At 34.4% G+C, this 15,307-nt stretch overlaps 1 protein-coding gene across 1 annotated transcript in view; it reads left to right on the top strand.

The window, feature by feature from the left end:
* Nucleotides 1-15,307, top strand: part of SNX29 (sorting nexin 29) — a 134,757-nt gene that overhangs the window by 50,865 nt on the left and 68,585 nt on the right. The window contains exons 15-17 of the mRNA XM_084295801.1: nt 208-314; nt 10,289-10,405; nt 14,469-14,524. Coding sequence (XP_084151927.1) covers nt 208-314; nt 10,289-10,405; nt 14,469-14,524 — 280 coding nt within the window. The remainder of the gene's footprint in view (nt 1-207; nt 315-10,288; nt 10,406-14,468; nt 14,525-15,307) is intronic.

The raw sequence follows: 15,307 nt of genomic DNA, 5'->3' as shown, positions 1-15,307 counted from the left end.
GCGCTTATTGTAGTACTTGTAATATTGTTTTATAGTATTTTATATGATGTAAAAGTATTTATTTTATAAATTTTTATATTATTCAAATAGTTTATCTTATTTTGATACTTCTGATAACTGTTTCTTTTAGAGCTATTACTTTTAAAATAATTGTCTTAAATGTTTATGTAATTTATCATTGTAATTTGATGTATCTTTTAATTTTAGTTCTGCCAAACATTTGGAGCACTGATGGTGAATTTACTATTCCAGACCAAAAGCAAGCAGAAAACAATGAGGAGCTAGCCAGCTCTTATGAAAGAAAATTGATTGAGGTAAAGTCTGCACTGCACAAATTTTATGAGATAATAATGGTAAAATAAGACTTGAAGCTGTGTAAGCATTTTTTCCTTAGCTGTCTTTTTTCCCCATTAGTCTAAAATACAATTCTGATTTTTGTTCTAAGAATTAAAAATGAAAGGTTCCATCTTCTGACTTCTGTGCTTAAAATACAGTTTTGTTCATTTAACTTCAAAGCCCATTTAAAACAATTCAGGAGATTAAAAATACTTAATAACGGTACACATTCATATTTGATATTAAAATTGACTGTTATCAAAATATATTGTAGTTTACAGAAATAATGGACCATACTTGTTTAAACAGTGGTTTCATTTATCAGTTTCGTTCTAGAATGTTTTACTGCATTAAGACATACAACTTTCATGAGGGTTTTAATAAATAAACAAGTTCCTTAAAGTTATAATGGATGCTGGTGAAGTAATAGGTGTCAGCTATTGCATAAGCTACAGTACATAATTAACAAGCTTTGTTGTACTGTGCGTTGAGCTTTAAAGTTTCCTGAGGACATAAAGAAATCTGTCACTTTTTTCTTTTGCTTTTATACTTTTTTCTGATTGTGCTATTCTGTTTCATGTTTATGTTGTTTTATGTGTAGCTTATGGAGTAATGCAGTATGGAAATGAATACTGGAAGTTACTAATTATTTTGATATGATCATGTTAGAAAAAGTTTCTAACACAGGATTCTCTGTGGTAAAGTAATATCAAATTCATTAGTTTTAAAAAGAAAAAAATAAGAAGAGAGAAAGATTAGGGGTTAATCCTGAATATAAATAAAAATTATTTTTCAGACATAAGTAATGAAATTTAATATCTAATACCCATTTCTGTTATGAAATATTAAATGAACATTTCAATAAAAAGTAAAACAACTTTCTGTGTTGTTCACTTGCCCAAAATACTCTGAAATTGGATACTTACATTAACTGATTAATATGCAGGTGACTGAAAATTTGAGTCACGCATCAAAGAGATTAATAAAGTTCTTCTAAAACATTTGTCCGTGGCTATCCTTTTCTCATAGGACCATGTGAAACTAAATCTTTACGTAATGCATATCTTTGAATGGGTTCTTGACTTCTTTGTTCTGTACCTTTCAAAAGAATATCTGTAAGAGCAAAGGTAATATCTATTGCAGCTTTAAGAGCACCCTCCTTTGTTCTACTAAGCTTTTCTGCATGTTGAAAGATTTATTGGTAACACTCGGGATTTTTGTGGAAGACAGTGGTAGCAGTAGCACTGATGCCACAGCAATAGATATAATCGCTGGGAAACCTTGGTGCAGATCACACCCACAAGAGGAACTCTCCATTTGAGTCTCACTTGCCAGTCTGTAACAATATGTTCACGTATTCAAAATAGGATGCAGTCTCTGTTAAAATCCAAACATACTTGCCGAAAATCATTACTACTTTTTCTTTTCACAAGTGAAGGATGACAAGTTAGCCTGTCCTGTGTTCCACTTTGAGGACCAGGCTAGAAACCCTACTAAAAGGTTTCCTGGCAGTTCAATTCAGCTATAAGTGGGTCTGAAACATGTTCAGACTTTAAGCAGTTTTAAGACTGTTAGTTTGTGCCTAGTAGACTATTTCAACTGAAGACAGAGGTCCCCTTGAACCTCTTGGTAGAAATTCTCTTGAGGAAATGATTAGCTGTGAAGAGGATTTAAACAATGGTTTGACTATTAATTAGCAAAATGATTTTGTTCATAATAACATATTTAGTTATTTAACTTAATATATTGTTTCAGTTTCTTACCATATTTTAAATACAGTTAAAAATTTTCAAAGTTATTTATTTAATAAAATATGATCAGAAATTCTGATATAACAAAGTAGATGTAACAAACAAACAAAACACTGCAGCTTAAAATTCTGAAAGAGTAAAGGAACTTGAATTTTGTTGGGTCTTATGCTTAAAACAACATTACAGAAGTTTTTGTAAAAAACAAAACAAAACAAAAAACAAAACAAACCAACCAACCAAACAAACAACTTTCCATGTAAAATATATTGTGTGGAATATTTCCTTTTAGACATAGTAGTGAACTATCTATATAGTTATCATAGTGTTTTCTAAACCCTGACTGAAAGCTTGTGGGATGTTGCTAGGTCTTTGGCTACCATTAGTATTATGCATACGTGCATGCACTCATTTTCTAATGTCAAATGCTTTGGAACTGTAAGGTTATTTTGAACCAGAAGAAAAAGTATATTAGATGGATTTATACAACTTTCAAACCATGAATAATAAGATGCATTTAAAATCATTACGTTTTGGGCCTTCGCCCTGCATTGTTTGCTGTATGTAAGTTATAAATACATTCCATTTGGTTTGTCCTGCTTTTGCAAGGTCTCTCCAAATAACATCAGTGGAATTTTTCCTGTTAACACACCACGGGAGAGACAAATTCTTCAAAGCTTGCATTGCAGCTAAGCTCAAAATAAACAGTTTCTAAAGACTTGCTCATGTCAGACCTGATATTGCTAAGGATTTAAAATGAAGCAAAACAAACAAAAACCTAAAACAGCTGGTGTGTCTGTCTGCACATCCTGACAAGCAGACCTCTGATGGGATTGTTACCTGTAAGAGGCTGTTTCTAATGGTTCTATTACTTCTCTTTGTCTTCTATGTCTGTAATCCAGTAATGAACTAGTGAACAAACCTAAATAGGCTTTAACCTGCATTCCATCAATTTAAGTTGTAGAATATGCTCACGATGTGCTAAATAGTATTATGAGAGAGCTCCGTTAAAGACTCAATAAATGACATTGAATTTTCTGTTTCCTGGAATAGACAATTTCTGTCAGACTAGGGAATGAGGAGACTAGCTCCTCTGTTGGACTAAAAGGTTTCCAATATCCTAAAACTACGACAATATATTAAACCCTCATCTCTGTGAAAAAAATACTTGTTCTATAAGAATGTTGGAGGGTAAGCGAAATATCCTTTTTTTTTTTTTTTCCCCTCTATATAATAAGCACATTCCTTTCCAGCTTTCCAGGGGTTTCCTTCTAGAAGCCAGTACATTTCTGAATCAGAATTTTTCTACATAAATTACCTGGTAGTTTAAAGTCATGTTCACCAGAATTCTGCAGTTTGCCTTTTAACAAACTTGAAAATATTATTTTGAACCTTTTCCTATAGCTTACGGGATTAATTTTTTATGTGTTAGATGTGTCATTCTGCCTGAAGAACTTGTCTCTGAACATTTGGTACATGAGGTTGGGAAACTTTTTCTGATGTGGAAGGTGTGTGTATGCTGTTCATGTGAGCTTGAGGTGCGAATCACTTAATTCAAATAAGTACGCTCAGTAGAAGATTAGAGTTGAGAATTTATTTATATCAGAATATCAAATATTCTGGAATTCTGAAAAAAAGATTAAATTTCTTAAAAAAAAATAAAAAAAAATGCAGCTTTTCTGAGTAGTTGAATCATCTCCAACACAGGATCTACAAAGGGTAACTTTAGATATTAAATCAAGGTTTGACCATTTAGCAGAGTTCTGGTCAGTTTTCTAGCCTTTTCTTTTTAGTAGAACAAGTAATTTGGCCAGTTGAATCCTGAGGCCTCAAAAGCACGCTGCTGATTATTTTTGCTCAAACTGCCATCTTGATTGAGTTTTAACTTTAATCTCTTCAATTTCATTTCAAAACGCTCAGAAGACTTTAAGCTATCTTAAGGGTTTTTTCTTTTTGATTCAGCAGCTACACAAAAGGGTAAATTATGGATTTTTATCACAGTAGTTGGGTAGCTGAGTCTTTTAAACACTTTTAAATGTCTGACCTTTCATTCTTCTGTGTAATGGAGTACCGAAATAGGATAGTATCTTGTGAAAAGCACCTGTGTGACTTTCTTTAAGGCTCTTTGTGCTGCTCTCACTGTGAGTAAATGGAAGTTCAGAGGTACCCTTTCAGTCTATAAATTTCAGATTTCCATTTATTAAGAACTTTTCAATTGTATGCTGTTGTATAATCCATGTTTTTGAAAATTAGAGGATTTTCAGCCACGGGAATATGACTGTGTTCATGATGAAATGCAACAGTTTTTTGTTTGTCTGTTTTTGTTACACAGTCCTTTCTCATCTTGTAAGACATATGGTCAGGGAAGATACCTTAAATCACTAAGAACTTTGCCAGAAAGTGTCAACATCTTTGTAGAATCATCTCTCAATTTCACCTAGCAAATAACAGTATATTGTTATGATTTTTTTTTTACTGTGTCCAGAATTGAAATCCTAAAGTGGGGAATTTTGATACGGCAGTTTTGCTAATGTCTGCACAATGTACTGCTTTAATGCCATATGATTATGTGGAAAGGCTGTGACAGTGATATAGTAATATGTATCTACTAAAAAAAAAAAAAGCAAACACCACAACTCCGACTACAAAGAACTATTTCGCTCTTGCTAATTTTTCTTGTACTCTTCTGTGTAAAATAAATAAATAAAATTGATTTCATAGAATCACAGCATCATAGAATATCCCGAGTTGGAAGGGACCCATAAGGATCATGAAGTCCAACTCCTGGCACCGCACAGATCTACCCAAAAGTTTAGACCATGTGGCCAAGTGCACACTCCAATCACTTTTAAAATTCAGACAGGCTTGGTAAAGTGACTGCTTCACTGGGGAGCCTGTTCCAGTGTGCAACCACGCTCTTGGTGAAGATTTGTTCTTTTACCTCTTTTTTGCAAGCTACCGGTAAACCTAGAACCTTTCACTATATTAATAGAATTTGCTCTTACGTGTTAATGATATTTTAAGAGAAGAATAAAAAAAATATGAAAAAGAAATATTGAAAACTTAGTTTTAAAATTATATGAGCACCATTTTATTTAGCTACATAACCTATTTGAAAGTCTATACGTAAGTAAGCAGATAAGTTTTGTATCTTCGACAACTGTATGAAGACATAGATTGTTCCCCTAGGTATTAGAGCAGAATGCCTATAAATACACTGATTAAATAATAGCACTTGTTTGCTTATAGGAGAGATATAAAAAGTAATACCTTCTCTGAAAAGTTAAAAATCTCTGGCTCTTGTTAGTATTGAATAAATGGTGCAAGTTGGCCAGCTGTATTAGTTACTGGCAGCTACTTTGTTAGTGTACTTGCACGCAGTGTGAGTTTCCATTCAGCAGGCAAATGAGATAGATCAGTGCATCATGGACAGTGAAACCCTTGGAAATTCGGTTACTTTTTTTTTATTTAAATACCTTAGCATGCCATGCAGCCTTGCTATTAAATGTTAGTTTACTTGTGTTTGAAATGAGTACAGCAAACAGTCTTAAATTAGTAAATTGGTCAGTGCATTTTTATGGCATCAAACCCTTCTGTAGCTTTCATTGGTTAAACCATTATTGGAATATCGTGAGATGGAGTTGCATCTGGCCAGTACATATTGACACAAGGGCAGACTTTATTTGTTAGTTTTTACAAAAATGTTTATTATTTCATAAGAATTGTGAAATCTGCTTATTTATGTTTATTTTCTCGGTAATAATGCATGTCAAAAAAAAAAAAGATCTGGAAGGATCTGGACAAGCTGTTTGCCCACAAGAGTGCACAGCACACAAGTGAAGTTCCTACATGTGCTAGTGCTAGAAGTGTATTAGCAAGAGCAAATTTTTGTGCAACTCTAGAAATACAACGTGTAGTTCTCTGAATAATGTGTACAGCATCTCTCTCATTAGCAGCGTAATCCTGGTGTTCTTTTCTGAGGCAAAGAATGATGTGCCTATGAGTTGCTGTGCACTTTGTGATCCATTTGTTAATGTGAACGCTGACCACTTTTTAAATTTCTTTATAAACTTATTTTTCAGTCTCCCTACTTATTCAGATAACAGTAAATAATTATGGTGTTAAGCTGTCTGTTCTGCGAGGAAAAAATAGTGTGGTATTTACAGTTAACCATGGTTATTTCTTATCTTAGCCCCTGTATTTTAGCAGTTACAGGTTACTGTTTTCAAGGCTGTTATTGAGCTTTTCAGGGAGAGGCAGTACCCTTTATTATACCTAATCACATACTTGGGAAAACATGGACAAAGTTCTTCAGGTTAAACACACGCTGTGGTTTATATGGCATCTTTAGTGGCAATTATCAATTATGCAGCCATCTATTGCTCAAATCCTCCTTCTGTACATGTATCACAGCACCTACCCTGCAGTTGTAATGGCACAGTAGTTTCTAGGTCTGTGGTGCAAACTGGCTTAGCTTAAAACATGTTGTTGAGGTGCTTGCATTTGGATCACTTCTCTAACATGACAGTCCTGCATGTAGAGTAGATGGAAATGTATGACTGTGAAGAGCAGCAGCATTGTGCAATTTCTACCAGATTTCTTTGTTGTAAAGTCCTCAGACACAGCTGACATCAAGGTACATCTGAAGTATGGCAGCAGCTGGTGAATGTTACCTAACTGTGGTAATCCATCATGGTTTAAAGGAAAAAGGAAAATGTGTAGCTTAGGAGGAGAGTTGCGAGCAAGGGGATAAATGACAGCAATTTAATAACTGTGGAACATTGAAACCACAGATTGATATGAATTTAAGCATCCCTCTCCTAGGAGGAAATACTGGGGTCCAAAAATTGAGCCTGGGTGGGGGACAGAGAGGAATGGGACACACTGAAGTGTTTCTTTGAATGATGACTTAAATGTTTGTGACTGAATTATTCTTAAGGTTGGACCTGGAAGAAACTTTTTTTTTTTTTTTTTTTTTTGATCCAATGATGATGATACAATTCCTGCCAGGTTATTATGACTTTATGTATTATTGTGTAGTGTGTGATTTCTAATTTGTGTGATGTGAATTTATTTTTCTCAAGTAATTTCTTTTAATCCTAGCAGAGTGGGACAAAGTAGTGGTAAAATTCAATGCTACACGCAAGTAGTATGGAAAACTGCTACAGTCTCAGAAGTGCTACCACACTATTGAACAGGAAATGCTTTTGAGTATGTGCATGTGTGCATTGCCTATTATCTGCTAGCAGCTGTTTTGAATTCTACTATTTTTCATTTGTAGAAAAAGTTAATTATTCATATTCACTAAGATACATGCTGTTTTTTTAAGAACTTGGCTTTATTTCTCTTGGGGGGGGGGGGGGTGATAGTTCATTTTTGATAAAGGTCATTTTCTCATGGAAAATATAGACCCTGGCTTCTACTGGGAGGAAAGTGAAACCACTTCCCATTTCCTCTCGGGTTTCTTGGGAAATATGTTGTTTTGCAACCGTAATTTAATAAAAGTTTTTTTGTTGTTGTTTTTAGTGATGTATGGGGAAAATTACCAATACTCGACAGAAATCCATTGATTCAAATGTGGTTCTTGCAGAATTTTTAATGAATTTACTTCAAGTTGCATTTAAAAAAAAAAGAATCTGAGTTCTATTAAAAGACTCATAAAAAAGAAATTAATGTTTTGATGCAAGTTCTTAAAAGGCAATTTCTATACTCTAAGAGCTTGTGCTTCTAAGGGTGATTATATTATTCATATGCTTAGTGAAACATACCTAGAGTGTTTTAAGTTAACTGCTCACTCCTTTGCTGTGGAACATTAAAGTGCAATTTACCTCTGTAATTTCTCTGGAGACGGTTCTTAAATCTGGTCATGCTGGACTCTATAGATGCAGTGCTGTTGGAGAGCAGGAGCAGATTTAGATTTTCTTTTGACAACATGTCTTTGGAAATCTGGTAGTGTGAAGTCTTCTAAATACTTTGTGCATTAAGCTCACTTCTTTGAGATAAGGATATGGGCTCCTTAAGAGTGCTTTTTGGTATGACCAGGACCAAATCTGAATGATCCTGTGACCAAGGGAAACTTAGCCAGTTTGTACGTTAATTTTCTGCATTAAACATTGTCACAGAGAGAAACAATTGTGAAGATGAATGAAGTCCCAGTAGGGAAAATTATTGATTAGACTTCAGTGTGGAATGAATAAAGGAAGATGTGATGACATAATATGTAAGTGAAATGGTATAACCTTGTTATTACCTTAAATAATATAAATTGTGGTTTAAAGAGCCAGTTGTACAAGAAGTTACTAGATTTGAAGGACTCGCTCTAATATAGAAATAAATTCCAGAAGAATACTTGATGTTCTGGCATAATTCTTAGTAAATTTTTATTACTTGATCAGTGATGTCATCTCATTGCTTGTCAACTTGAAGCTGTGTTTCACTGTTTCTTTATCATATGAAGGACACAAATTGTCTGGAACAAGGCTGAAGTATTTACTTTACTGAAGTAAAAGGCAAGCAGTAAATTAAAGAAATTGAATTAAACTGCTTTATCTTGGGGAAATTTCCTGGGCAAGAGGGAGAAGGCAGAATAGTAATTCAAGGAAAGGCAAGCCTGAAGCAGAGTGAACTGCCTCCAGAAGGAAAACGATGAACTTTTAAGAGATTTGGCAAAAACCCAAGTCCCCATGCTATTGCTGAAGTAGCAGATTGAGGCTCATCTTATTCAGCTCTGTTCCTAATAATGTTACCCCATTGCCTCTATATTCTCCCAGCTTTGGATGGCTGTAAGAGATGTTTCAAGAGTTGCTGTAACCTGAAAAATAGAATGTTTAACTGTATTGTTACGGTAGTGTGCTATGTCCGCAACTGGGGTCAGCCAGTCACTGATTATGTTTTCATCTAACCTCTCTTGTTATGTGTAGCTTTTCTTGTTCTGCTGTAAGACTGCTTTTCTGGCACTGCACCTACGATCACGGCCCACATCAGTATTCCCTTTTGTTAGAGAATATAGGGAGACTGCACATGGAAACTTCTAACAACAGGATTTTCTGAATGGAATCTTTCTTTTCCCCTCAAACTAGTTCTACAGAAACCTTTGGGCTCAAATTTCATTGCTATAAGGCTACAGGCACCATTATCAGTTCCAGACAATTCCCTTGCCAGGTGTATTAGGTATTGATGGGTCATCTATCAAAACTGAAACTTTCATTCAGCCTCATAGTCTAGATTCTGGAAAGAGTAGCTCAAAACCTTGTTGAACACAGATGTCTTTCCTTGTTCCAGATAGTTTCCTCATCACCCTTTTTTGAAGATAACAGATAACTGCTACAATATAGATCTTTGCTATTCTGGATCCCTTGTCCTTTTGGAGTTCTGCACCCCGTTGGTTTATGCTTGTGTGTAAGAAAAATTCAAGAACTCGGTATTGTCTTTAACCTTGATTTGAGTTTTATTGTTTTTTTTTCAGATCTCTTTGCAAGAAATCAACTTAAACGTAGTTTGCTGTGCAAATTGTACTTTTCTTGCACATCATTCGTCCAGCCCTGTTTGCTTTCATATACATACTACCTCAGTTGGTGCTTCTTTAACCATTTTGATCAAAAATGGAGAGCACAGACACAGCAAGACTATGTATGAATTAGCCATGCTTGAGGCCACCGTGTTTTACTTATGCACAAGGATGTGCGTCACAACAAAACTGTTTTATTTGTGCTCTTTTGACCCCTCACAGATTTGCCTGGGATGAGTGGACCTCTAACTCTGTGTAAGAGTACAGAATGTTACTCGTGAATTATTGACAAAGTTGAATTTAGTTTGTGTATTTTACATTATTCCCAATTCAAAATATTCTGATTAATTTGTACCTGTCAAGCGCTTTGCTCATCAAAAATTAAACTGAGAACAAGTTAATAGGTGTTTCATTAGAATCAGTTACCATGGGATCTCCTCTGATTGGGTAAAATCAGATATAGATCTAAAGTTGTAATGTTTTTGTGTTGAATTTATAATAACAAAACCAATGTTTCAAGGCATGAGTGAAAATTGTTTTGTGTATGTTACTAATGGTCTGTTTAAAATGATGTAGTAGCAGCACTGTGTGCTACTTGGAGAATGCTGTGAAATAAATACAAGTTGGTATGCATGTAAGAAATTATATAGTGTATTTTTTCAATTTAGAACAGTTATCTCTGGGCTATGTTTTTCAGGTGGCTGAAATGCATGGGGAACTGATTGAGTTTAATGAGAGGCTGCACCGTGCTCTGATGGCTAAAGAAGCTCTTGTGTCCCAGATGAGACAAGAACTAATTGATTTGAGAGGGCCGGTAAGTGTTTGTTTATTACACTGAGAAATACTATTCTCAAAACCATTACTCGTGTTGAAATAAAATCTGCACTACCTTATAAGAAATAACAGCTAATAAACCATCTGTCAAGAATACCTTACTTGGTATTTTTGCTATTGTTTCATTCTCTTTAGCAGTATTTAATTTATATAGTAGTATTGAATGTATTCAGACAATAAAAATGTCTGCAGTGCTCAGATGCTTTTAAGTTTGTTTGTTTTTGCTGAGCTTTTTACTTTGGAAGGTTGAAATAATAAAAAATAATTGGTAGGTTTCTAAATGAGAAGTTACCCGTATCCATATATCTACAGAGGTCAGCATCACTGTTCTAGAAACACTTTATAATGTGCCTAGAGGCACTGAAATTTTCAGTGTTATTCTCAGTCAGTTTTAAAAGGGCCATGAAGACTTATTTCTGTTGTTCTAATTCTTTTGGTTATTATACCTGTCTTCTTTCTCTGCCTTTAGTTTTATCCCTATTTTTGCAGCCTGAGCTAAATACTAAATAGCAGTTTGTGTTCATGAGCTGGTTATTTGAGAATTTTTTTTTTAAAAAACAAACACAACAACATAACAAAACAACAATCTCCTCCCCTCACCCCCAAGTCCCTAGAAATCAAAGTTTTTGTTTTCTACCAGATACTGCTTCCCTTTGGCTTTTTGTGTTAAAAGATTTGGTTGAAACGTGGAGATGTGCAAAAGTAAAGGAAGTTCCTGATAGTTGTCTGTCTTAGCAGGAAGGCGTACTTTGATGGGTTTTGTTCATATGGTTGCACAGTATTGCACCTTAGTTTTTTGTTCATACTGGAGGCATTCATGCTTATTTTATCATAACATTTGTGTCAAGTGGCTGATAAGAATTCCATGTGCATAAGTGAAGCAGGATTTCACCTGTAATTTTCAGCCTTTTAGATGCAAACAATCTCATTATTGTGTCAAGAAATGACAAATGATAAATCACAAGTGTATTATGACTATACTTTCTTACTCAGATTTTAGACTGTATGTCCCTGTTCAGAGATTATGTTTTTACTTATGTATCCACATATCCTATTAATAGATACAAACTGTGTATAATAACTTTGTTCCTGTATAAATTCCTGCTTTATTTTACTTACGAATGTTGTGCAGTCCCTTCATCTTGAAATAGTAAAACTAGATAGTGTTCAGGAAAGAGCAACAGGGATAATCAAAAGCGGAGTGGTGTTCTGTATGTGGCTGGTTGTGCAGCCTTTCCTCAACTTGAAAAAGAATCTGCTTTGGGAAGAGTATGGTAGAGAACTGCAAAATGGTGTGTGAAAAATGGAGATCAGCTCTGTGTGACATCTCCCAGTTAAAAGCAGGTTCAAAACAAGCAGGAAGTCATTTTCAATGGCAGTCTTCTACAGCAGCAAAGCTGTGGAGCTCTTTACCAAATACTAGACAAATACTTAGAAAAATCCATTAGGAGTTACCAAATATGCTAAGCTATGTCTTGGTCAAGAAGTCCCCTGACCTGAAAATTGCTGGAGATGTAGAGAGTTTTGGGAAAAGTTTTGTATATGCTTGCTCGCATGAAGTGTTCTTGAGAGGTGGGCATCCACTTGCTTGGTCCACTCTTAAAAACATTTGTAGTAAATAAATTATACTACCTAAATTGATCTGTAGGATCAGCTGGTGCCAAAGGCAGGAATCCCTTGGAATTTTTGCAGCCATGGTATAAGCCACTACTCTCTTTTCCGATGAAGTATTTCTTTTAAAAAGTTATTAGGTGCAGTCAGCTTATAGTGTAGTGATATAAATATATCAGCAAGCATGTTTCAGGTAATTAATCAGATATTGTTACAAATTTTATTGTATGAGATGAGAATCTAGCCTAATCATTGAAATATTGTTGTAGTAGGTACTGTACTCCTGAAATATGTGTCTATTTATGAAACCTGAAACGTAAGTAGCTTTAACAAATCATCAGGTTTTATGATTCTGACAACTGTATTTAATTACTGCAGAAGCAATACTGGATTAGTGAAATGCTAGTCTTCATTAGTTGCTGCGATCCAAAATGGAACTGTGGGAACTGTGCATTGAATACAGGCTTTTGAAAAACTTTTTGCATTATCCAAAGAATTTAATATATGTAATTGCATATTATTAAGCATAACTGTGCTGGTAGTCTATCTGTTACTTAAACTTTAATTAGAACTTTAAAAGTTGGTCAAGTGTGCAACTGTCAGAAATTCAGTGGGATATGAATATTTGATCTCCCCTTGACTTGTTTGAAACGATCAGCCAAATTCTTAACATTTTATTATTAAAATAGTATATAATTTACAGATTCTCATAAAAATAGCTTCCATAATTCTTCACTGACTTCTTTCATTTTAATGCTAATAATCAATTTTAATGGCTCTAATTTATATATGAAATATCCACAATGATCTTTCCAAATTTTTAGTTATGGGGTTTCAGAACTTCTGTAGCAGTTGAAAACATGGAGTGTAATATTAATGCAAAAAGTATGTGCTTGCAGGGAGTGAGGAAATACATTAATGCAATATGTCTCCGTCACTGTACTTTGTGTTACAATGAACAACACATCAATTACAATCTCAGCATAAGTAACAATCTGCTTCAAAGTAGATGTGCAAGCACTGGAACTTATTAATGTCATTCTTTCTTATTTCCAAAGTCCACACTCTGTTTTTGAGGTCTTCATGCAAAACTCTTACTGAAGTTAATGAAAAGTACTGCATATGTCTGGGGGTAGGACTTCCATTTCAGATATAGGCAAAGATAGGGTACAGGTTATAGGCAAGACAGAAAAATGTCTGCTCTGTATAAAAGCCCTGGAATGCCAACCAGTGTGCTGTTGCACAAGGATGGACTGGAGTGGGAGCACGTAACAGCTGATGCTAGGACTTGAGAGAGGGGAGTTACTGGCTCTTGCCAGCATAATGACTACCCTATTCCACCAGAAGGAGGGCAGCAGACCTGTTTAGGACTTGTGCTTCCATACGTATACTCTGTAGCTGTCTCAACTCTGCACAGCTTTTCTTCTTTTCTCTTCTCCAGTAGGAATGACTCAGTTTTTGCCGAGCCATATCTCTTGAAACTTGGGACAGCAAAATTCAGTTTTGCCTTGAGTATTGGTGGGAGTTGAGCTGGTCTGTCAAAACCTTTGGGAAGGGGATTTTCCTTAGTCCCCTTTGAATTTTGATATGGCTTTACAGTAAGCAATAATGTATATTTATGTTTCTTAGGCAGATATTCTGAAAAACAGGCAACATATATTACGGAGATGTATTGAACTGATAATTAACTAATGTAGATACCTTATCTAGAAGTTGACAACTTTCAGCTGTTCTTCAGCAAAACACGCTAATTTTTCGTAGTTGCGGTTTGTGCTTCAGTGTAGTTAATGGCGAGAATATAGCCTTTTATGTTTAACTGGCTTTAAAGTAAAGGTTAAGAAAAAAAAAAAAAGCTTTTATTGATTTATTTCCAAATGTTCTTTCTATCTTGTTTTCTTACAACTGTTACTTCTTGGAATTCTGTAGGTGTTAGCTCATCATTACGTTTTTTTATGAAGTTTCATAGCAATTTGATGTTTTATGATGACACGGCTAACATAAAATGATCATGTGTCTTCTTAGTAGAATGTGCAGTATAAGACAAAATGTTCACTAGGTTTTATGTGCTTCAGCTTTTCCCATAAATTCTTTATACACACAAGGTACTTTGTTTTAGCATGCTTTGTTTATAAAGCTCTAATATTGATGCTCTGGGATTTCTATACCTTTCAAAATTACATCCTTTTACAATGTTTACAAAGTAAGATTTGTTTCTTCACAAAACTGTAGCAAATTCTAACAAGAAAACCTTGCAAGGGTGATACATTTATATTACTGTTACACAATTGTTTAATTTTTTAATAGTTTCTCAATAATAGTTTTTTTGGCTTTTTATAACTTGAATTTTAAATTTTATTTTTCTTATCATATGCTTTCCATTAAGAAAGCATAATAACTAGTGTGCGGGAATTGTTTCTGTTCTGTAAATATAGGTCCCTGGAGATTTGAGTCAAACATCTGAAGATCAGAGCTTGTCAGACTTCGAAATGTAAGGTTTCTAATATGCATATTTCTGCTTTCATGTTGTATTTATGGGAAAGAAGAAAAAGCAAGTAGAGTGAATAATTTCATTTTCCTATATTATTTCCAATAAATAAATTTTCAGATATGGTGCTCCATTGTTAAAAAGCATGGAGAGCTACATGGTCCATGTTGTATAGTTTTTAATAATGTATGCAAGGCATTCAGATTCATGGACATTTTCTTGAAGTGCTCTTCCAGTGTCCTAGAACCTAGTATTCTAGCACAGCACCAAACAGTTACTGTTTTCTGTTGCTTTGGTTTTGGTAGATTCTAGATGATACTAATAACATGATGGTCCTCATTTTTCTCATCTCAATGCATACAAATAGTACTATTAAAAAGAAATAAAGTAGGTCACCACAGATCACTTTAGAGTGGTGTGATTTAAAGCTTTGCTTTTATTAGTCTGACTAAGGAATCTAGCTTTTTGAGGATGATGGGGTGAAAATATAGCTGGTGTTTTTCTATTGCAGAAATTTGGAAGTAAATCACAAAGAGAGAGGGTGGAAATTGCTTCTCCATAACTGTTCAGTGCTCTTCTGTTATTTGATGAACTCTTTTTTTGTTGTTGTTGTTGAGTTTTGTGGACCTCAATGTTGAACTTGTTGAAATGAATAGTTTTTGTTTTATGTATGTAATCAAATGTTGTCAAATTTACACAAGTAAAAAAAAAGCTGATTTGCTTAATCTTTTCCCCAGTTACGTTAATTTTAGGGAACGCTTTTACATATAGTAAGTATAACAGACT

Source organism: Netta rufina (assembly GCF_964035555.1).
Source record: "Netta rufina genome assembly, chromosome: 15".
Classification (NCBI taxonomy): domain Eukaryota; kingdom Metazoa; phylum Chordata; class Aves; order Anseriformes; family Anatidae; genus Netta; species Netta rufina.
Note: the sequence above shows the minus strand (reverse complement) of the source record. Positions and strands in the feature narration are given on the sequence as shown.